The sequence below is a fragment of the Gouania willdenowi genome, chromosome 24, assembly GCF_900634775.1.
Source record: "Gouania willdenowi chromosome 24, fGouWil2.1, whole genome shotgun sequence".
NCBI lineage: Eukaryota > Metazoa > Chordata > Actinopteri > Blenniiformes > Gobiesocidae > Gouania > Gouania willdenowi.
In genome coordinates, this window is record NC_041066.1 from 2,069,354 (window position 1) to 2,094,822 (window position 25,469).

At 38.1% G+C, this 25,469-nt stretch overlaps 1 protein-coding gene across 4 annotated transcripts in view; it reads left to right on the forward strand.

Moving 5' to 3' along the window:
* The first annotated feature begins 4,176 nt into the window (after window positions 1-4,176).
* Window positions 4,177-25,469, forward strand: part of epha7 (eph receptor A7) — a 144,921-nt gene continuing 123,628 nt past the window's right edge. For all 4 annotated transcript variants that reach the window (XM_028439223.1, XM_028439224.1, XM_028439225.1 and 1 more), the window contains exons 1-3: window positions 4,177-4,420; window positions 5,578-5,642; window positions 6,063-6,732. In XM_028439223.1, the coding sequence (XP_028295024.1) occupies window positions 4,294-4,420; window positions 5,578-5,642; window positions 6,063-6,732 (862 nt within the window). In that variant the 5' untranslated portion in view covers window positions 4,177-4,293. The remainder of the gene's footprint in view (window positions 4,421-5,577; window positions 5,643-6,062; window positions 6,733-25,469) is intronic.

The following is a 25,469-nucleotide window of genomic DNA, read 5'->3' on the forward strand; positions in this document are numbered from 1 at the left end:
ATGACATCATTTTGAATAATGACCAATATAAGCATAAATACAGGAAAGAACAAAATATTTGTGTGTTTTTGGAGTAACTTTGGCCCTTATTTATCAACCTTGCGTGAAAACGGGTGCAAATTTGAGTGCTGATTTGGTTTGACAGTTTGTGAAACACTCGTATTTGACCAATGCCAGCGTACAAATGATTGGGTGTTGATAAATGTGGCAGCTGAATTTGATTGTCATTACGTTGTTATGCCCTCCTGTTTTGGAGGCCCCACCCACTGAGGTCAAACAAGAAAAGAAGTTTTCCAGGATGAAAATTGACATCCTCAAATCTGAGGTGGAGCAAAACAAAGATTTACTTTTTGAACGTGTGAAAACTGGAATTAAAGAAGCGCATTTGAACGCTCTGTGGAACAGTATCAGCTACTAAGCAGGTGAAGTCTGCCCCCCTGTGTGCGCTGCGAGCAACTTTACAACAGAGATCCTGGAGACACACACGAATTTGACGTTTATATCGACCTTAGTTATTTACTACTTTATTTCCAGACTCAGTCAGGTTTGCATACACGAGGTCAGACCTGACGTGAGTTCTGATCGTAGTGTACGCTCACGTCACATTTTATAAATACCGAAGCTTTCGTGAATGTGGTTGAACACACGTTGTACGCTCAGATCTGAATGTACTAATGGTTGACAATTTTTTTTTATTGTCATTTTGTATATTTCATTCTCATTTTGTGTATGTTTGTTGTCATTTTGTATGTTGTTATTATATTTTTATGATGTTTTGTGTGGTTTTGTTGTCATTTTGTATGTGTTTTTGTCCTTTAATCTTGTTTTTTGAGTGTGTTTTGTTGTCCTCCTTAGTTGGTTTTATTTTGTGTATTTTTGGAGTAAATTTTTGCATTTACTTTGGGGGCAGCACAAAATTAGGCCAAGGGCCACATGTGGTCAAGGGCCACATTGAAATAAAATGTATTTCTGCTCCCCACAGGGTGATCTGACAGCATTTTATGGGATTAGCATCACACTTGGACACACATCTGGCTAAAGCAAGTTGAATCAGAGCAGGTCATCTTTAATCATTCCTTCATGCTCCACTTCTATAATCACATCCTTATTGTTGGTGCAGACCTTTTCAGTCTGTTTAACATCTGAAAATGTTGGTTTGAGTCCAGGATGTTATGTTATGGCTAATACTTTAGTAATGTGATGTGCTGTGACAATATTTTGAAGCGTATATTTGGAAATGCAGGAAAATCTAACATGCCACATGGTAAAAAACAATAATTGTATTGATTTGAGAAAGAAAAATAAGCACATGATACTGTGTGAAATTAGCACTTTGCTGTTCCAATTTTCTGAAAGCCATAACTGACAAGCAACAAGAAAAACGCACTAAAATACACACTCCAGTGTTCAATCAAGAAATCCCAATAAACCTATTTTAGCCAGCGCTTTTTCCATGATGGTCCATGTTTTTCAACCCATTGAACTCGCCAACTTTGAATCAATGTAACTCATCACGCCATCAGGTGGCCCACGCACAGCCCACGCACAGCCCAGGCCTGTCATGCACTTCTATAGGAGCAGCATTAACCTGTTCAGCAGTCTCATTTACAGTCCATCATCAGGGTGCTATCTTAGTCTGAAAGGGCAGCAGCATGGTTAGGGTCAGCTCATACACACCTGACACTGGGGGTGTCATTCTCCAGCTCTGCATAAAGGCTGATAATGAGCCAATAGCCCAGAGGGGTTGAACCCATTCTAGTTCAGAGCGAGTTTGATCTCAGGTGAGCCACAACATGAAATTACTTGACTCAATTTTAGGAGAAAAAAAAGTGCAATTTCAACATTTTTGTTCCCTAGTTTTTAACACTTTTTAACACAACAATATTTTCAAAAATTGCATGTTTAATTAGAGTAAATTGGAAGCTGTGGTGAGGGCAGAGCGTGACCCACAAGCCTTTTATTGATGTCTGTAAAAATGCATCAACGTTGCTTTGGGCAACATTGAGTTGTGTAACACAGCGGTTTGTCTTTGAGATCCAAAAATCGTAACTCAATAACAAGCAGCGACCAAACCGGAGAAAAAATATTTGATGTCAGCAGTTTTATTTTCAAAATAAAACTAAAGCATGTTATTCAAAATTCAAAGTAGAAAATAAAGTACAACCATTAATATGAATATAATTTTAGAAAGTGGTGCTTTGAGAAAGATGTACCTATTTATAAGTGTGCATGTAAATTAACACCTTTCAAAATAAATGAGCAATATGATTTTCTTTTTTTAGGCTGTGCCCAATGTGTGGACTGGGACCCACTTTATGAAGAACCTGTGGTCCAATACATCTTACTAAAAGACGACATTACCATGCGAAGGCAAATGACACTTTTTAATTTAATAATGGTCAACTATTGGCCTGTGGGCCACATGCGGCCCTCGGTTGAATTTCATACGGTCCCAAAACAAATTCAAAAAAGGATAACAAAAATGCACTACATAAGTATAATTTAACATGATAAAAATCATAATAATAAATAACCTCAAAACAATCACAAAAATACATCTGACAGACAAATAAACAAAATGAGAAGAAAATGCACAAACTGGTAAAAAACAAACATGAAAACAAAATTACACTCAATAACTCAGAAAAAAAAGAATAAAAACATACAACATACACCATGAAAAAAATAGATAAATTAAATACACTTAGTTATTTCCTGTATTAATGTTCAGATTGGTCATTATTCTAAATGCTAAGATGAATGTTAATAATGGGGCCCTTGGATCACATTATCATTTTTTTGGCCCCACTGTTATAAAAGTGGCCTCTCCCTGCTTTAATACCCTGTTGCATCGAATATAAATCTAACAATTATAACTTACTTTGTCAAAAAAGAGAACATGCATTTAAGTGTATTTGATGTGATTTTTCTTCCTGTTAAGCCATGGTTTTTCAACCTTGGGGTCGTGGCCTCATGTCAAAAAAAAAAAAAAGTTTTTCAAAGAAATTGAATTTTTATGGTAATAGATTGGAAAGGGGCACTAAGAAGAAATAAAATTCTAATATTTCTAACGTAATCAATACATAATCAATAACCCCACTAACCTTCCCCCATCAATCCCTATTTTCTGATAACCTAAAAATGACAAATTAAAATTTTCAAATCACACCCAGAGTCTACTTTCTACGGCATATTTTCAGATTTTTCTTGCCCTATACTTTTTTAAAAATTTACAAATATTTGAACAAACTTTCAAATCATTTTGTTGAGCATTCCACAACCATACACCGACAACAGACAAGTACATTAGTCTCACGAGCTACTTGGTGTTTAAAATGTAATTTACTCCTGTGATCATCATTCTCAGACACACGCACAAATCATTTTTGAATGCATTCTGGCAGTGTTCTGCTTTTAGCTTTAAACATTAAAACTAATGTTTGCAGTTCAATTATATCTTACATTTTAATAATCCTGATTTGATAAATAAATAATTTGTATAATCTCTGAAACTAATGATAGCAATAATTCTGAAATTTTTTTTTTTTTGTAACAAAATCAATCAAAATATAAATCTAGTATAAAAATGTCTGACGCATATTGTGACTTTGTGCACTGGTACTGGCTACTCTGTATGTGTAATACAGTATAAAGAACGTGATAAAAAAAAAAAAAAAAAAAATAGAGAAAAAAGTATCAGTATTATTTAAAAAAATAAAAAATAGGAAAAGTAAAATGATAATGAAAAAAATCTAATTATGAGATAGTATCTCATAATTATGACTTAAGATATTTATTATTATTATTATTATTATTATTATTATTATTATTATTATTATTATTATTATTATTATTATTTCACTTTTCCTAGTATTTTTTTTTTTACTGGCGGGAATGGGCTTCCATATTGGGGTTGCCAAAAAAAAAATATATATATATATATATATATATATATATATAAATAGGGTCACGGCAAGAAAAAGGTTGGAACCCGTGTGTTAAACCTTTGCTGTCACATTAACTTTACACTGACAGTCCGTGCAGGGCCCGCCCCCTTAGAGGAAAATATCCTGCTCTCCTATTGGCTCCTGTCAATCATGACGCGCTCCTGTCCTCGCTCCTGATTGGCCTGCCCTCGTGCCCCTCATGCTGAGTGGCAGCTCGAGCAGACTCTATTTGAGCGGCTCGGCAGCGGCTGCTCGTGCTCACAGCCTCTCTGGTGTCGTCAATGGGAAGAGCGCGAGACGGTGGCACAGCGAGTTACGGTCTGCTTTGGGAACCCGCAGCTGCACCATGGCCTCCCGGTCCCTGTCCCCGTCCCTTACCCCGTGTCTGTGGATAACCGTGTCCGTGGTGTGTGTGTGTCTGCAGCTGCTGTGCGGGCACGTAGCCTGCGGGGACGCGCAGAACGCACGGGAAGGTGAGTGAGTTCCTAAAGTTTGGACTCGCGCTCCATCCACAGCGGCTGGACCCGTGTCTGCCACATGGAACTAGTCCAGTGAGTGTGTGTTTAGAGCGGATGTAAAGCTCCAGCTGTGTTTAATGTCAATGTAAATGTGAACGTGAGCTCTGTCTGCTCCGCTGCGACCTTTGGCTGCTTTTACGCACGACAGTTATTAACTACCGGCTGTAAAACAGAACTTAAACACAGCAGCCTCCCAGTTTGTTTTATTACCATCATATAAAGACAAACTATATAAAACTATCCGGATCTGATCAGACCAGGCTCAGCTTAGCTCAGCGCGCCGCTGATCCGTGCGCAGTTTCGGGGTTTTTTTATTTTCTCTCCAAAGTGTCTCCGGTTCTTTAACAGTCCTGTCGGTGACTGCATTCTTTTATAGGGCGCCGTTAGAGGTTTAAATTGTTCAGTACATGAAATGACTTTTATATATAAAAGAGCTGATACATTCATGCTGGTTTAGGTATTTGACCCGATTACGGGTTTATTAGAGAAACATCCGAACATGTCATCGTGTCCCAACAATGCGCAGTGAGGATGTTTTTGTTCTGTAGAAAATTAAATGTATTTTCAGAAGAATTACAGCATCGCTCTTTGACTTATTAACGTGTGTGTTGCAGCCTTTATATTTTCTGTTGATGCATTCGCACAAATGTGATATTTGAGAGAAGTAAAGTATGATTGTATTTAAAAAAAAAAAAATAAATAAAAAAAAAAAAAAAAATCCTACATAATAAAGACAATCCTGCGTCTGAGAGACGCTCGCGCTCTGCAGCCTTTGTGTGCGCCGTCTCGTGCTGCGCCGCTCTGACCTTAACGCGTTTATACTTTCACCTGAAAAATGAGTTCCACCAACGCGAGCCCATCAACACACAATATGTCCTGTTATCGTGCGTAAACATAGGCTGTATTAGTGTCTATAAGCTGCAGCCTTTTGCTATAGTTTGACTCAGAAAGTTGAACCTATATATGATTATTCTGCTGCAGTATATGCGTCTTCTTTTTCTATGTTTGGCTGCTGCTGCTATACATGAAATGAGGTCACAGGCGTTTATTGGGGCTGTAGATACAGATGTGATGCTGATGTAACCGCCTGCCTCTTGGTTTCCTGTCACCAGTGATTCTGCTGGACTCCAAGGCACAGCAGACGGATCTGGAGTGGATCTCCTATCCTCCCAATGGGGTGAGTCTGTGGAATGTCTGCGTAGTGTATGTATCCCTGAGCCTGTCTCTCTGAAGTCTCACATGTGTGATCGGAATATTGAAAAGGACACATATAGAAGGATCAGCCACAGAGCTGCAGTCGGAGGCATAGATAAAGATTTGGATGAAGCTGTTTTTTTGTTTTTTTGTTACATCTTTTGACATTCAGAGCACAAAGGGCCCTGAGCGAACCTCAGTGAAAGGGGAAAAAATAAACTTTCAGAATAAATAATCCTCTGCACAAACAGATAAAGCCAACACAATCATCTTCTACAGACGCACTCCAGTTTTTAAACATTTCATATAGTTTAGCCACGTTTCTCTGCTCAATCATAATCAGTTTACATCAGATTGCCAATCATGGAGATGCTTTTCACTCATTTGGTTTCTGATGTTTCAGTGGGAAGAGATCAGCGGCTTGGATGAGAACTACACACCCATTCGAACCTACCAGGTGTGCCAGGTCATGGAGCCCAATCAGAACAATTGGCTTCGGACTAACTGGATAGAAAAGGGCGATGCCCAGAGAATTTTTGTAGAACTAAAGTTCACCCTAAGGGATTGTAACAGCCTTCCAGGTGTGGTGGGCACGTGCAAGGAAACGTTCAACTTGTATTACCAGGAAACTGATTCCGAGGTGGGCCGGAGCCTACGGGAGAACCAGTACGTGAAAATCGACACCATTGCCGCAGACGAGAGCTTCACTCAGGGCGACCTGGGAGAGAGGAAGATGAAGCTGAACACAGAGGAACGCATCATCGGGCCTTTGTCCAGGCGGGGGTTCTACCTGGCCTTCCAGGACGTGGGTGCGTGCATCGCCCTGGTGTCCGTCAAGGTTTACTATAAGAAATGCTGGTCTATCATTGAGAACCTGGCCACGTTCCCGGACACTGTGACGGGGTCGGAGTTCTCCTCGCTGGTTGAGGTCGAGGGTGTGTGTGTGAGCGACGCTGAGGAGGAGGCCGACAACTCCCCCAAGATGCACTGCAGCGCCCAGGGGGAATGGCTGGTGCCTATCGGGAAATGTATATGCAAAGCTGGCTTTCATCAGAAAGGAGACTCATGTGAACGTGAGTATCTCATTTATCCCAGAAATGATTTCAGGAGAGATTCTAAACGGATACAATTGCTCCGGAGAGTTCCCTATTTTTACAATTAGTCTGAAGTTACCGTTAGTACAAAATCACCAATACAATCTGTAGGTCGTGAATCACGACGGTGCAGATTAATGGTTAGGGAAGCAGAGGATGTGCTCACAGTAAAGTTCAACGCTGCGTTGTTTGTAAAACAATTGAACAATTAATTAGACTTTTAATGTATTGGAGTTTTTCTGTTGACACAAGGATTAAATGATGGCTCGCTCCCGAGGTCCAATCCTCCTCGTTCATTCTTACTGGCAGCGAGCCAAGGTAATCACCAGTGAAACAACAGAGTGCCAGGGCTGGGTGAAGTACGAGCAGCCTGTGCTTTCAGCAACGCAAAATATAGCCTTTCATGTAGGTTAGAGACGGACCACTTTGATCCAAAAACTCTGACTGTCTGATTCAAAGCCAAATTATCAACATTCATCTCAGCATTTAGAAAAATGACCAATTGGAACATTATTACAGGAAAGAAACAAGGGTTCTGTTATTATTTTGTGTGGTTTTTGTTACTTCTGTTATCGTTGCTTTGTGTGTTTTTGTTGTCGTGTTCATTTAATTTTCTGTCGTGTGTCAAACTTCTTCCAATTTTGGGGGTTTTGTTCTGTCTTATTTTAGGGTGACTGCATTCTTTTATATGGAGCGCTAACCAAGCCGTTAAAGGTTTAAATTGTACAGTAAAGAAAATGTATATCAAAACAGCCGATACATTCAGGCAGGTATAATAAGTGACCCGATTACGGGTTTATTTGTCGAAACATTGCACGAAAAACATCCAAACATGACATCGTGTCCCGGCGATGCGCAGTGAGGATATTTTTGTGCGAAATGTATCTGTCGTAGGGCTGGGCAATACATATTGAGTTTTGTGTTTTAGCGCTATAGAAATCGCCTATATACAATCACACAGTACAAATAACATCATACAAGTATTTCATATTATTCTTAGGGTACAGTCAAACAGGGTCCTGTTTTTTTACAGTGTTTCCATATTTCTTGGATAAAAGTATTTTGTATCAAAATACTTGTTTTAGGAGTTACTGCTTTTGTTGCTTCTCAGAACAACATGTAAAGCTCAGTTGGATCATTTTTGAGTTCACCTTTCCCTAAACAAGCTACACTAAAGAACTCACTCACACGTGCTGTCCCTTAGAGGAGAAAAAGCCAGAAATGTTAATAAATGAGCCTGTGTGGCATTTTTCATCAGCAAGTTTAACCCAGAATTGTCTTTCTCATCAGACTTTCTTGAGATAAAAATATTGAGATTAATATCATATATTGCCATTTTGAGAAAAAATTATTGCGACGTAATTTTTGGTCTATATCGGCCAGCTCTAGTCTGTCGTGTGTCAAATTAACTTCTTCCAATTTTGGGGGTTTTGTTCAGGGAGCTGCTTAAAGCCCGACAAAGGGCCACATGTGGGCCGCTAGGTGCCAGAGTCCGATTCCGAGCGTAGGAGCAGAACAGCAGGGTTGTCGTTTATGTCTCGCACAATTGTTTCATCGCCGTTAACCATATTTCTGTGGCCCTGGGGATTATGTTCAGTGATTCACTTGACGTGAATGACTTGAATGGTAGAAATGACTCTGGATTAAAAGGGTCAACCCGGGTTACCCAATTTAAGTGGACTGCTTCATCAGCAGTGGGGCCTCCTTTTTTTTCTATTGCTAAGTGAGCAACGACCAATCTAAGCAGCTTATCAGAAAGCGGCACGCTGGTCATAATGGAGCGGAATGCGTCTAGGAAGAAATGAGTGTCCCTGGCAGACGAGCTTTGGAGCTCCCTTGTCATCCATTATGGGACCCTCTAAGGGATGTACCCTAATCAAATATAATTGGCCCGTTTATTAGGAGCATTATATTAAAGATTATTTTCATCTGTTTAAATGTCTGGGCTATCACAGATATGGTTTGTATGACTTCAACAACTTGTAGTTTTGGTGTTTCATCATCTATTTAGTTTTATTTCCCTCGATCACAAGCTTTCATAACAACATGCATAATTCATAGCTGTGGTTCTTTGTACGGTGCTCTACACTAGATGTTTTGAAGCTTTGCAAAGTGTCGGTATGTGAAGTTTACCGTCAAATTTGTTTTGACACCACACCGTTTTGAGCTTTATTTCCATCGGGGAAATGAGTTCCTTTTGTATCACGGATAGATACGGTAATTTAAATAAAACCGGAATCCTCTGTCGTCAGTAGCAGCAAAGTAACAAATATTTATGTAGTAGGTTTATTTCTAATGTGAGATAGTAATTTCCGCTGAAATATGTAGACCTGTTTTGCGTAGATAGACCAAAGGCTGGTCCACAAGTGTATTTTGTCCTCCCATAGATGCTCAGCCTGAGCTTTATCAATAGAGCCTTAAATCTGTTTATATTGTAAAACAATAAATGACTGCATTGTAGAATATCTGGCATCATAAATTATTTCATATCATTTAAAAAATGGCAGCTTGATGTTAACAAAATAAAATACACTGGTGTGAATGTGAAATCAGGGCTTATGATGACTGGTTTTTATTCTAACTCTTGAGTTAACCCTAGATCTGTTTGTTTAGATCCGTTGTTAAAATTGACATATATATTTAGGAATGCGCGGCGTAATCGGCTCGGTTCTGTTTTTATCTTTATCACATTTAAAAAACCTAATATATATGTTTTTCCATACCTGATGTCAATTTAAAAACTGTGTTCCTCCTGGCTCTATGATATTTTATAAAACGATTGGTTAATGTTAATGTGTCTTACATTGCGTGTTTGAAACCAACCTGTAGTGATACTGCCCGTGTAGTTTCTGGGAGGAAACAGGTTTTGGAAGCAACTTATGAAGTGACTTTGCTAAACCTTGACAGAACTAATTGCTGCGTGACCTACTGTTATATTTGGCAACCTGTAAAAGTGTTGAAAGGACTGTGTGTGATCTGACATGTAGAAAGAAATTGGTGCCAGATTCTCTAATACTTATCGGCTATGTTAAACTCTTTATATCCAGAGAACCAGTTACAGGGGGGACATTTTTTTCTAGGAGCCCCTTCATAATCTCCACGAGAATTAAACACAATTTACTTTATTTGTATCCCAGAATGCCAAATGAATGATCTATTAATTTATGTGTAAGATCTTTGTCGTAGTAATGAACATAATGGGTATCTGTACCACTGTTGTATAGAACATAAATCTGTTTAATATATTTACAATAAATAAAGTCTGTGCACATTTATTGAAAAAATGTTGATAAAGCAGAGCAACGCGTTCATTTTGACGGCAACTTTTGATTTAGTTTTAGTCATAGTTTTTAGACTAAAATACAATGTATTTTTAGTCAACATTTAGTCACCAGGACTATTTCAGTTATAGTTTAGGATTAAAGTTTATGCATCTTTTTAAAGACTCATTGATCAACCTGATATTGGATGATATTTATATTTGTAAATACAGAGATTTGATATTATTAATGCGTAAGATCACATGGTCACTTGACTGTAAAAACTGTAGTTTTGCTTTTATTAGTCGATGAAAAAATGTATGTTTTGATATAATTAACATGTATTTATTTAAATTATTCGGTGTAGTTATTGTCACTGAAATAAATGTAGACAAACATTTAGACATAATTGCCACTAGGGTCAGTATCTGTGTACTGTACATATAAAGTGTGTTTATTTTATTGGTGCGTTGATCCCCGTGTGTAGCCATACACTTAAGAACAGGGGTTCTCAACTCGTGTCACCCTGGGACCATATTTCGCCACGATTAATACATTTTTTTTAAAGAGTTCAACCAAATTTAAATTCGTTTTTAAAAAATAGCTATTGAAAACACACATCATCTTTTTAAAAACTTAAATCTATATACTTTCCTGTGCAACATGCATTTCACAGCATGGCTACCAAAAGAAAAGTTTCTTTCAAAATAAAAGACAAGTCCAACATGAGAGACATTAGCTGGGTTTTCATTACAAATTTGTGCAAAAATAAAAGCGATATTTCTGAATGTTGACAACGTATAATTACCCTTTGAACGTGTTTCCATCGACGTTTGTTTTGGAGCCTCGTAACTCTTGTGAAATCTCATCCAGTGAGACTTCTCTGCAGGAAGACGGACGCTCCGAGCCTCCTTATAACGCTCTATTCCTTTGTTGTTTAATGTCTAATAAGGCTAAGAAATGCCCCGGTCTCCTCTTCTGTTTACACATACCGCGCCATGTTTACGCGGAGAGAAGTGGTCATGTGACCAGTTACGTCTTGTTCTGTGACATGCATTTGCGGAAAAAGTGTTTCCATAGCGCATTTGCGACAAATTTTAATATCGAAACGTCTGAAATTCCTCATGAAACTTTTTAGCGATATTTGAGTGCTTTTTTGAAATTCTGGTGTTTCCATTACCAGTTTTTATTGCGCTATCTAGATTTTGCGCATTTCCAAGGGTAATGGAAACACAGCTACTAAGTATATATTTTTATTTTTGACCATCCGTCCACGACCCACCCAGTATAGGTCAGTGACCCACCAGTTGAGAAGAGCGGCTTTAGAATAATAATTCTCTTTAAATTATTTCAGACCCCTGAGCTATGGCTCGATAACCCAAGGACCCCAGTTTGAGAACCAGTGTGCTTTGCAACTATTTAGACATCATTAAATAGTTGAATAAAGGTAATATTTATCAGATAGGCTCATGTTAGTGGGAGAGTCCTTAACCCTGCTGCAGTGTTGAGTGTAGAATGGGGGGTGGTGGGGTGGGGTGATGGTGCAGGTGGAGTCGCTGACTAGGAGCTGTCACTCATGTTATCTGAGTGGATGCAAAAGGCTCCTCTCCCAAACTTGTTGTGATCCTCTCATTCATCAGCGTCAGAGGCTTCTCTTGTCTCTCTCCTTCCCCGTCTGTCTTTAACTCTTTGTGCGCCGCTCCGTGGCAGTAAATGTCACCCTTCCTCTGTCTGCTGTGCCCTGTTCACTGGGCTCTGTGTGTGAATGGGTGTTGAAAAAAGCCTCGTTGAAGTGTCCCCGCCGCCTCGCAAGAGGGCTTCGTTTTGGGAAAGCAGTGCGTGTTGTGAAAATAGCTCCCATTCATTCCTCCTCTGCTCCGCGCTGGAGCCACCGAGTCGTTTAACGCACAGAACAGACACACACTGGCCTCTTTGTGGTGCTCAATCCAGGGAGTGTATGTTGTCTCATTTTGACACATCTCATCATTGTGCTGCTCAGTAACAAGTGTGTGAGAAATGATTACCTGTTGACCCTGGTCTAAAAAGGGAAAGGAAAGCCATGTGTCCCATTGCTTTGTAGCGCTGCATGCTAACAAGAGGAATTAATGAGAGGATGCAGCTTTCTGTGGACGCCGGCCCCATCCATCTCAACTGTCAGGGAGTTGGACACAAGTTAGTTTGAGACTGATTGATGATCACGGCCCCCTGAGGGAGAGGGGCCATGCGGTGGAGGGCCATCGTGACGATGCACCGGAGCCCCCCGAAAATGTCACTTAGCATTTCAAATGAAGCCAGGAAACAGGAGTCGGGATGTCCTCATGCACCCTGTGATTGATAAGGTGTGAATTTAATACACCAAATGGCTGTCTTTACAACTGCCCCACGAGCTCATTATGCAAATGAGGTGTGTGTGTTCTCCACCGGGACCCTAAGAAACGTAAATCACTCAAGTTTGAAATAAATTGGTGATTGATGGGATTTGGTCCTGTTGGTGCCAGAACTAGTAGAACTATCCATTCTCCTTCAGTACAACGTGCACGGATGTTAGCACGTCACCATCGCTTTGAAAGAGTTTATTTACATACATTTAGGATTTCACACGATTGACAACAATAATTATTAGATAAGAAGTTAGGGCCCGGGGGCCAAATCTGGCCTTTTAATGCTGCCAATTGGACCCGCAGGAGAAACAAAAAAGGACAGTGAAAACCTGACTCATTGTCTAAATCAGTGTTTCTCAAATGGGGGTACACGATGGCACTGCAGGGGGTACTAGAGAGAAAGAGTGGAAACATAACAAATAGAGTGGTAGTTTTGGACCCACCCCAGGCGTGAGATGATAGAAATATATCTATTCAGGAGGCACTAAATCTGTGTTTTCCAACCGTGGGGTCGCCTGAAATTGATTTTTCAACATTTCTACATATTACTTTTTTTTGTAATTAAAACAACACACAATCTTAACTGTATTTTTATACTTTCTCTTTGTGAAATATAAATCTAGTTCAACTAAAATGCAGTAAAAAAAATAAAATGAAATCTGAGCCTAAACACGATCAAAAACTAATTGTAGAAAAAAATGTCTTTGGGGGTCACCAGAAATTCTTGATATCCAATTGGGGTCACGATCCAAAAAAGGTTGTAGACTACTGCACTGAATACGTTTCTTTCCACTATTTACTCTAGAGATTCTTTAAAATGTGTTATATCACTCGTTCATTCCATTATTATGATCAATAGTTGTTTTTTTTACACAGTATTCTGGGCAAAATGTTGCAGTCGGACAAAAGGGGGTACATGGACTCAGAAATAAGAGAAAGGGGGAACTTGAGCCCAAGGAGTTTGAGAACCACTGTTCTAAATCACCAACTAATTCAGTTGTAGATATCAAATTACTCTCAATTTTTCCAAAATGCTACAAATTTCCTGAAATTATTCCACCTAGATTTCCCCAAATTAAATAAAAATTGGTCACAAAATCACGTATATTTAAGTGTAGATCCTGGGATTGATACTTGTCACTTATTGCTTGGATATCGTCGGTGTCTTACTTACTTTAAATACTATTACATGTGGAAGTGCAAACTAGGGCACATAAATGATAAAATTGCTCAATTTACCGCCTATAATCTGCTACCACTTGAGATTAAACTGGTCTGTATTTGGTCTAAGATGTAAAGTGAGTTTGACACCCGTGTTTTAGAGTGTCAGTCATGTTTCATATAGAGAAACTAACTCTTATCAACATATAGTCTTCTAGTAAAACGTCGATTTATTTGCATTATTATTATTATTATTATTATTATTATTATTATTATTATTATTATTATTATTATTATTATTATTATTATTCAGTCTTTTATTGCGGACTCTTAGTCCGGACTGGGAATTCCAGGTGCCACAGTGGGGTACAGTCACCTCAGTGGTATCTGTCATTTTGTCCTTGGGCAAGGCACTTCACCCTCATTGCCTAGTATGAATGTAGTGTGTGAGTGAGTGAGTGTTGGTGGTGGTCTGAGGGGCCGATGGCGCACTATGGCAGCCTCGCCTCTGTCAGTCTTGCCACCACTAAGTCTGGAGTGAAAGAATAATCCCTTGATTCTGTAAAGCACTTTGAGCGTCCAAAAAAGCGCTATAAAAATTGATTTATTATTATTATTGAAAAAGTAAAGAAAAGTAAAAAGAATAGCACCACTATTTACAACAAATAGCTGTTTCAATGTATTATTATTATTCATATTGTTTTACCATGTCTGTGATAAATAAATAAACTGATTTTTTTTTTTTTTTTTTTTTTTTGGAATAACAACTTATTTCTTGAACTGTACGTTTAAACTTTAGTGGTTAAGCGGGAAAAAAGGCAATTAAATCACAATTTGTGTGGATTCACCACCATTATTGTGATTTTATTCGATTGGGACCAAAGCATCGTCATTGCGCTTTTTTAAACACGTCTCAGTGGTTGTGATTAGGGCTGAACGTTAAATTACATTTGCGATATTATTGCGACATCATAAAACACGATTTTGTAATTGCAAAGGCTGAAGTTTTTTTTTTTTTTGTCCTGTCTTGTACTGTCCTGTTAAGTTTATGAAATACAGTCCACATGTTTACATGAAACGTAAAGCTAGTTAGATATGTAGAAGCAGTAAAGCCACAGAATTGTTTGCATTATTGTTGTAATCTGTGCTTTAAAATGTATATTTTATATTTATTTAAAGTTTAAATAAATCTGAAGTTGTTTATTAGAAAACAGATTGTGTTTATTGAAAAATACATGACAAGAGGCCCTTGAAAAATTGCATATTGAATTGCAATATTGAGGAAAAAAAATTGCAATTAGATTATTTCCCAAAATTGTTCATCCCTAGTTGTGACTGTCTGTGATCAGGCAGTTCAGTTATATTTTCTATCAACTGTTTTTCCATTAGCTGCTTGATATTGGTGTATTATGCGTTCGTCAGTAAACGTAGCGTAGCTTAGTATTGGAGGTGAGTGATGGAACCGTATGTGCTTTTAACTTTTGTGCCGAACAATTACAGGCTTTCTGACTCCCTCACCTCTGCTTACTGAATAATAGCAGCCATATTTACTTGGCCAAACACTGTTTTTCCTTATGTAAAATGAAGCGTTTGTGTGTAAGTGGATGTGTTGACATGCTGGACAGACCCATCAGGAGAGCTCAGCCGCCCGTGGCTCGAGCACGTCCATCCCAGGAAACCACTTCATTTCTGCTCTTAGATCTCACAGGGCAGTGTGTGTTTAAAAAGAGGCAGCTGGTTGGGAAGGAAAATAAATACGCTTTAACACAGCTCACTGAATTACAATTTCAAACATTCTGGCCTGAGCTTCCTCAGAGGAAGAGCGGTGCTTTAGTCTCAACTAATGAGTGGGAAAATGGAGTCAAAGGGCTGCATAGGAGTCACTGATACTGTCATAAAGACACGACTACATCTGTTCCTGCTCATACAGCTGGGAAATAACAACATCTTTACTTTGGTTGGGCTTTTTTCAACCATTTAATGACGGTATTTTAAACAGTGCAGTGATTATTGGAACAGTTTTGTTTATTTACCGTTATTAGGTTTTACATTTATCAAAGAAGACGTTCATCTCTAAATAAAATACTATGATAAAAGGCTTTGGAAAGTTTGTCAATTAGTGAGTCAAGTGATCTTTATTATAGAAATATTTGTTAAAAAAAACCAAACTGAAATGTTGCATTGTTTAAAAGTATTGTTTTGAAGGTTTGTCTTAACAATTATGTAATGATCCATCTATAAAATCTATTTTACCTTTACTTTTTTATGATAAATAACAAACTACAGGTACATTTAATCTTGACTACCTTAAAACTAAGTGTGGGAAATATTACTTGTGACGATATTAAAAATCTATATATTTCATTATTGTTATTAGGGATGTCCCAATACAACTTTTTCACTTTCAATACGATACCGATATTGCAACGTTGCATATTGTTTGATATCGATCCGAGATCAGCACAAATCATACGTACTTTTATTACTTGTTTTTATAGTGTGGAATGTTAGAAAAGGCTTGATTATTAAAAAAAAAAAACAGACCCATTTATTATAAACCAATGGATTACATATAATTAATATTTTAGACTAAGAATATTCTATGATTGAATAAAATAATAATAAAAAAAAAATGGAAGATATTGAAAAATATAACAATATATATATTATATCGGAGATTTTAGATGGGGTCAGATAAAATCCGATATTCGTTTTCTGGCTGATATCGGACTGATATCCAATGTCAATATTGAATCGGAACAACACTTATTATTATTATTTTGCAATGTCTAGAGAATTTTTGTAATAATGACTCATTATTTTTTTAACTGTATGATCGAACTTTTGTTGTTGACAATATGGGAAAAAAGGACAATTACTATAGAAGTAATATTTTAAGATTTTTCTTCATATCCAGTCTGTCAATCTATAAAATCTATTTTACGGTTACATTTTTTTTGCATTTGCCTGAAATTCATTGTAAGTAATTTATGGTAAATGTAAACTAGTTTGCTTTAAATACAATTTTGGCTGTTTTATTTCTTATTCCTAAAAGGTGATCTGCACATAGATCATATAAAGCAGATTATTATCCTCCAAATCATTTTCAGGCACTTTTCTAAACAGCCTTGTAGATACTCTAACATTTATCTCTGCTGCAAATGAGATGAGAAATTATTCAAGCTATGTTGGAATCTTTGTGTTTGACTGAAGGTTTTTGTGACAAAGGAAGAAAAGCTCCTATGATGACTTATCAGTATGAAAGCTTTGGAATCTGACCTGCCAGTCCAAATTTGAGACCCTACATTGCATCAGATGAATAGACACAAAACCCAAGTAAACATTCCTCTTTCTCACGCAAACAAAGACACATGCTCGGTTAAAGACTTTGTAACCCACCCGAGAGGGAGACCTTTGTGACTCTGTGTCAGATAGCATTATATCCAAATTGACGCCGCGGTGCACGTTTGGCCATGCACGAGGTCAGGGAATATTAACTTCATTTACACATGGCTGCAGACCAGCGCATCATCACAATGGAGACCTGCCTCCTGTGTTTTGTAACATGAGCACTCTGGCTGACAGGGCACTGTCAGGAGGAAGATGGATGATCGCAGTAGTTGACCCCTGATCACCACATGAGTCACCTCCATAGCCTCCCCCCCCCCACACAGCCTGACAAAGGAGCCCTCCCTGCAGTGCGCCCGCCCCTCAGCCCGTACATCTCCATCGATCCCTGCCTCCACACCTTCTAACAATCCTCAGCTTTTGGCCTTGTTTGGCTCTTAAACGCCGTCTTTTTGGAGCTGCTCATCCAGAAGACTCAGAGCGATGTGATCAGACGTTTCAACTCTGTCAGCAAACAATGTCCTTTGCTTTTCCGTGTCGTGTCCCAGAGACACTAGGGTGAAAGTGATCCGCGCCCCGGGTCTCGCCACCATAAAGGGTGAGCCGAGAGGTGGCGCCGTTAGCGGAGCTGCTCCTTTGGGAGCGTTTATAGCGTCTCGCTCTGGGCCTCAATCTGCCTTTCAGAGGAAAAAAGAATCAATAAGTTATTACATAACTTCACACTTTTGCCCTTGGCTTACATCCAGAGTAGCAGAAACATAACCTAGATTGCACCTAAGATGGAGCATCTGTGGAAAGTTTTATTGCTTTTCTAAATGAGCTTTTATCTGGTAAATCTGATGTGGAAGATTCTGACTGTGTGGATTATGGTGCTCGTGGGATTTTTTTTCATTTTTGTTTTGTTTTGCTAAGGGTTGGGTAGGGTTGTGATTAACAATTATTTCACTTTCACAAAGTTCTAATCTTCATTTAGGCCAATAAATTGTTGAGTTCTTTTTTTCACAGAGAGCCTAATCTAATGAATTTGCAATTTGATTTATTTGGTTTTACCAATCCAGCTCACTTCTGATCAAACTGAGCTAAACTACAGTTTATTTCAGAGATAGATAGCTTCTATAACAGCATTATTGTCTTTTCCAAAGGGCCATATTAACAACATTCATGTCAGCGTTTAGAATAATGACCAACGTGAGCATTAACACAGGAAAAAAAACAAAGGGTTTTTGTGTTTTTGGAGTCATTACCTCTGCAAAGTATGTGATATTTCCCCAGTGTTTATTTATTAGCTTATTTATTTGTTTGTTTGTTTGTTTTTCTGTTAGCAGGATTACGTCAAAAGTACAGACCTTGCATAACATTTGGTGGGATTCAGATGCGTATACTGATTCTTACTGAATCAGTAAAAAAATCCAGTTCTTTATTCTTGGAAAATGTAAAAAAAAAATAAAAATCTCATTTTGTAATTGATATATCTTTATTAAATTAGAGTCCGTTATGTTGGGTGTAATATTCTCTTATCCCACTGAGTTTCATCTGATTCAGATTACGCATTTCTTCTAATTTTTTCCCCAAAAATGTGTGTACCCGTACATTGTGACCTACTGTATGGTTATTAATGGGAATATACATTTCTTCTAAGCCTTTAAAGTGTGAATGATCAGGGACACGAATCCAGATAACAGCCAATATCGGTCAAACAGGATGTTTGTGTATTTTATCATTGTATGTAATTATCGTCAATGTGTTTATTCAGTCTATTCTTGAGGTCATTTTGTGCGTGAAGTTTGGGGGCTAGAGGGGCACCTAGCGGCCCGTGTCGGGTCTAATTATACTGGAATCCTGGAACAGAACGGATCTTTCCTCGTGATTCAGAAAAAATTCACATTTGTAACTATGTATGAAATTATATTCCATGTGTATTTTTCAGTGCTTTAAATGTGGAGCTGTTTGGATAAATAACCTATGTGATGATGGTGACTCTTTAAAGCTTCAGTATGTAACTTTTTTTTACATCATTTGGTAAATAATCATCTTTGAGCATATTGTAATCGTTCCTATTTAGAAGTGCAACATTGAATAGGATCCGGTCTGGAAGTTGTGTAATCAGATACACCGGTACGGCGGTATATTAAAAATGTATATCATAATGAAAATGTATACAGGTATTCAGTATGAACCGGTATACCGCCCAGCCTTAGTCTATAGTGAGAAAAAAGTCGCTAAGAGCACTCAGAAAAGATATCGGTAAGGGAGGTTCGGTTTTAAAACGGAGTTGAGAGAGGATTCTACATACTGCAGCTTTAAGGTCTCTAAAGCTGAGGCAGCGCTGGGGGAGTTTTGCTTTTGGGGCAGTCCTGAGTTGCAGTGCTTTGACATTGTTTCATTGCCTGCTGTCACAGCACTGGGACCAAAGTGGGAATGATGGGTGGGTGGGTGGGTGGTGGGGGTGTAGTGGTACAATTTAGAGATAATACGGAGTTGCTGACTTGGGATATTTCCAATGGCAATTTTGCTTGGGCTGAAGAGACTTTGGATGCGTCCGACCTTTCCGACCTTGCTTTTTCATTCCCCGTGAATGCACAAGCCTCGCGCTCATCAGCGCCGTCTTTTAGCCAATAGTCCTCCTTCAAAGAGCTCACTATCTTGTTCATTAGAGGTCGCCGCACGACTGGCCTTAAAGACGGGCTCTGATGTTTCCATGAGAGTTAAATGAACTAAACAAAAGGCGATTAGGCAGGGACATTTTCCATGTCACTGAGAATCTTTTTCAAAAAGCTCATTCTGCACGATAGCTTTGCGTAACAGAGATCTCTTTAGGAGTGCTGAGCGGACTCGCTGCAGCTCAGGCAGAGTGGAGGGCTGTAAATTCCCTGGTGTAATGGGTTTCATCTTAAAATGCCCTTCATTTTTCATGTCCGACTCCACGCAGTAAATCAGCGCGAGTGCTGAAAGAGAACGCAGGTGTCTGAGGTTGTTGTTTGCTGTTTGTACTGCTGTCACTTAGCAAGTGTAATGCAGCTGAAGCATGATGGGAAAGTGAGCCTGTTTAACCTCCTCTTTTATAATTCACTCACAACCTCAGCGATTGCTTTCATTTTAAGGTTTTCTTTACAAATGTTCATTCTAATTCCAACAAATGAAGCCATTTCTTTCTCTCCATCTTTTACTGCTTCTCCTGCAGTAGAACTGGAATGAATAAAAACATCAATGAACAAAAAACATTTCTAACAACGAGCTGTGTGCACAAATGTGGTTGTTTAAAATTGACTAATTTAGAAAGTGGATTTTTTTATTTATTTTTTCAGTAAAACTTATTAGCAGTTGTGCAAATTTAGCTACTCCCTCTAAATATGCAATTCCACAGCTTCTCTGTGTGGATTATCAATTATCTCTCCATTTCTATCTCTATCACAGCTTTTCTCAGGCTTTTTCCAACCGTACCAAACATATACAGCACTATTTTTCAGTTTTTGTTTCTTTCAATCTCGTGAAAAAAAAAAGATATTCAAATATAAATCACAATTTAAAAATATATAAACAAGACTGAAACAGGCAGAAGCAAAAATGCTGACATGCCCAACATAAATAAGTTTCCTTTTCCAATAATACACACAAAAAAATTACAAGCATTCAACAAGTACATTTGAATTGCCTTTTTTTCAAATAATGTAAAAAAATAAATAGATATAAATATATACACACACACACACACACACACTTACATTTAACAAAGAACATAAACATATTTCTACTGTTTCACATAACTCTCTAAAATATGTTGTGACATTTTCTTTTTGAAATTAAATAGCGTGTCACACATTTTTATTTCTTCATCAACATAATTCCTAAAACGGACATCTTTGTTTAATCTTACTTTTGGTAAAATCAACATAAATTGATGTCTTAGGTTGTATTTGCAGGTCTGTAGTGTAGTTTTGGATGTCGTCTGGAAGAGCATTTATTTTTGCTTTGAATATTATCTGTTATTTTATAATAAACAATGTCTTTACATTTTATAAGTTTTGACTTAAATACTGAATGTGTGTGGTCATAATTTCCAGCTTTGTTTATCCATCATTTATTATGGTTTTAAATGTGGTTCCCCAGAGTTCTACACAGTACGTCATGTATGGCAGCGTCAAAGTATAAGAAATTGTAAACAAGGAATTGTAATTAAGTAATTTTTTTGTTTTATTATTTTATTATGTTATGAATCAAAATGTATTAGAGGCAAGAACGATCTGTTTTTTTTTAAATTTTTGTTGCTGTGCTAATGTGTAATATTAATCCAAATGCACTGAGTTACGTTTCAGACCTGACGTGTTGATGACTTCACTCTTTGCTGTTTGCTTGTTACGTTCCTCTTGAATGGAATAGTTTCCCCCCCCCGCAGCAGCAGCACAAGCTTAAAGTTTAGTAGAACTTAATCAAGGTCTTGCTTTGATCTTTGCAGTGTACAACCAATACACAGTTCCTCAGGGTTTACGCTGCTCAGAGGGTGTAAGGGAATGCTAAGCTTCCCTTTGTTTCTGCGGGAAAGCTACTTATCTTCAGCTAAGCACAGGTACCTTGGATGAATGAGTTGGTTGTGTGGAGTGCAGCAGCAGCAGCCAGACGGGCTGATCCCAAGTATGTGCAGGAGGTGGGGGAGGATCTGGTGTAATATGACTGTTCCATCTGGATGTCACTACTGTTACAATGGATCTTATCGTTAAAATGGATTCTAAGATGTTAAAATAATAGGAGCAGCAACTTTAGTTGGCCAGTAGGGCTGGGCAATATATCAAGATATTTTTTGTTTTGGCAATATAGAAAATAGGGGTGGCCCAGCCCTATTGGCCAGTATCCATTAGTGCTGGGATTATATGATTTTGTCATAATTCCATTATATCACGATTCATCTTTGCGGATTTAATTTATATTGTAGTTCCAATTTTTTGCTATTTTATAGGGATGTGCATTGCCATGAATCTAACAATATGATACGATTCACTTGTCACAATATGATATATTTCGATACTGAAAAATACAATATACTTTGAGGTATTGCAATATCAACAGTTACAAATTTCATATTTACAAATACAAAATGGTAGGAAATACAATTTATTAAATTTTTTTTTTTAACTTGCGAGAATAAGTAAATGGTAACTAAATATAAGTCAAGTTACAATATCAAAAACAAGTGGTATGGTTATCAAACTATCAAATTACAATACATTAAAAAATGATTCTGATTCTGTTAAGTTCTTCAATTCTTTTAAAAGTTACCAGCAAAGTTACATCTATCAAAGTAATGTTTTTTTTAAAAATAAAGTGCAATCAACTATCTGGCTAAAATGCATCAGTGAGGTAGTTTAAAAAGGTCTGATGTGGTTCACTGACACCTAGTGACCGGGTGTTTAGTGCTATACATATGTTAGCGACATTAAATGTTTTTTCCCGTTAAAAAAATATGATAATTTTCTATTTTTTTGGATCAATGCAATAATCGCAAGGTAAAATATTGCTGAATCGATTTTTTTCTGACACCCTTACTATTCTGCAAGTATTATAATTTGATAGTAACAATATTGCAATCTTATTTATTTTATTCAATTACAAAAGTTGAATCTAACACTTCTAAAAACAATATATGAAACCATGCACATCACAATTCGGCACATGGAAGAGCAAAACACAAAATCTAAATGTAATTTTTTAAAATCACAAAAAAGCATCATCATCTGTAAGTCCGCCTTCCTGGATCATTGCTTGCCAACGCTTATTGATGTACGAGGGGAGTGACTGCTGACCTGCTTTTTCTGATCAGAGCAGATATACCTACATTTAAAACGTGACCACAGTGAAGCTTTTGGTAGATGAAAACAATAAAACTATGCCCAGCATTTAAAAAAACCCATTCATGGCTTCTATGAAATTACTGACAATTTCTCCAAATCCACTGTCGCCTACAAGATGGGATCAATCGAGCTGTCCTTTGACGAAGAGCCGTCTAAAGGGATATTTTCCCTTAGAGTCAGCTGCTCTGTATTAGTTTGAAATTACTCTGAAGATGTAGAGCCTCTTACATTACAGAGACAAACACCACAGGCCTCAGTCTATAAAGGAGACAGAGCTATAGTTCTCGCATAAACGGGAGTAAACAGAGCCTGACAAATGTCTGTGGTGAAGCCTACTATTTATCCAAGCAAAGAATATAAGTCACATCTAATCACACCAATGCACGTTGGCCACGGGCTAAGGAAAGGTAATGCATAAGAAACAGGCTCTTTGGGAGCTATTGACAGCTTTTTCTACAGTCGTTGCACGCGGTCACGGAACCTGTCCGCCTTAAATGTCTAACGGTAAACAGGAGTTAACATTGCTAATAATGTGATCTGACTCCTTTGAAAACTGATTTATTTGCATCTTCAGTGAACGTGATCAACACTTGAGCTTCAGTAATACTCGGGATAAGATGGTATTAGTGATGCACCAACATTTCTGCCACCTAAAATGAGTGCTCGGATGTATTAAATACAGCCACTCTGTGAGTCCACAGACAAGCTGGCCCGCTCGCGTCATTACAACGTCCTGTTTCAGTCAGCTTTTTTCGGCGAGAAAAGTACTTCCTACTAGTCCTTGACTAGTTTTTTTTTAATTTAATGTATTTTTTCCCTCGTCATTTTGGGGGGTTGCTTGGAGTCATTTAGTGTGTTTTTTTTAAATTTATTTGTTTAGTATATTTCTTTTCCATCATTTTGTGTATTCTGTTCATTATATGGGTTTTTGGAGTCATTTTGTGCGTGTGTCACACATAATTAGGCTGAGCGCTGCATGTGGTCTCTCAACATGATCACACAGCAAAACACGTGACACTAGCTGGGTGTCCATTACAGATTTTCGCACAATAAAAGCGATGTTTCTAAATGTCGACAAAGTATAATTGCGCTTTGAACGTGTTTCCATTGAACGTTGTTTTGGGCAGGCGCCTCGTAACTCCTGTAAAATTTCATTACGTGAGACTTTGTTTCAGAAAGACGGACGCTCCAAACACCCTGCAGTCCTTTGTTGTTTCACGTCTAATGCGGCAGTAATCATTTTAAAGTTTAACACTAAGAAATGTCCCGGTTTCCTCTTTTGTTTACACGTACCGCATCATGTTTTCTCTGAGAGCAGTGGTCATGTGACCAGGTACGTCACGTTTTGTGAGGTGTATTAGCTGAAAAATATTTTTCAATATCAAAACGTCTGAAAAAACTCCTCATAGAAACTTTTTAGTGATATTTGAGTGTTTTTTTTTTTTAATTCAGGTGTTTCCTTTACCAGTTTTAATTACGCTATTTCCTTAGATTTTGCGCATTTCCAAGGGTAATGGTCACACAGCTACTGACACAAAGTAATAATTTCACTTTTTGTGCGTGCCGCTATGATTTCCACATTTAGTTTTTGCGCTGCGTGACGCAAATTGCAAACTTAGCGATTCAATTAGAATTTTTTTTGTGCATCTTATTACAACACTTCATTCAGGGTTTTTGTAATACGTGTCAAAAATACGTGTGCCGTAACACAAATAAAAATTGTTCTCTGCAACACGTAAAATATGGGGAGATCCCATGCACAAATAATTCAAGTCAATTTCATGTTATTATCGCAAACTGGGTGAAACTGGGCTGGATCTCTGCGTGATCAGTTACCCATGACTGTTATAAAAGATAGTTTTACAAGGTTTTGTGTGTGTGTTTTTTTTTTTTTTTTTTTTTTTAAATCAATCTACATTGCACTTTTTCTGACCCGCTAGCTCCTTTTTTCAGGGTCGCGGCGCTCTGCTGGTGCCTATCTCCAGCTCTCATTGGGCGTTAGGCAGGGGTACACCCTGGACAGGGCACCAGTCCATCGCAGGGCAACACACGCAGGCAATCACTCACAAATACTCTCTCTCCTATGGTCAAATTACTGATTTCAATCAAACCAACAGTTTTTGTTTTTGGATTGTAGGAGGAAGCCGGAGAAAACCCACGCAGCAGAACACATTACAATATATTGAAAGGAAACATATTTTCATTTATTCCAGACAGCGTTTCACTATAGAGCATACAGATGAAAACCTGGTCATAAAGCACTAGAAACAGGCTCCGCCTCCTAGCTGTATTTAGAGTAAATGAGAATGAAAATGTTACTCTGGCAGCGCTGCCTCTTCACAGCCAGGGTTTATTAGGAAATCACTGTTTTTTTTTTTTTTTTTTTAAACGAGAAAATAAACAGTTTTCTTTATCGTGCTTGACCCTTTCCACATGGCATTCATCAGCGGCGGGGTGTGTATGTTGGTCCTGTCGGCTGCCTCTTTTATCACTCTAATGGGGTGCTATCTCCCTGCTGCTCTCTCCGGGTCTCGTTCGGCTCACTTCTGCATGCATTCTTTCCACTTCTATCCCCACCACTCGGCGGATTTAACACATAATCAGGCCGGACGGGAGGGCAAGCTGGAGAAGAGGAAGAAAAGGGAGCGGTGGAAGGGGAGTCCTGGTCCTGACAACACTCATCATGAGCCCACCATAGAGATGGAGAGGGAATGTCACACAGA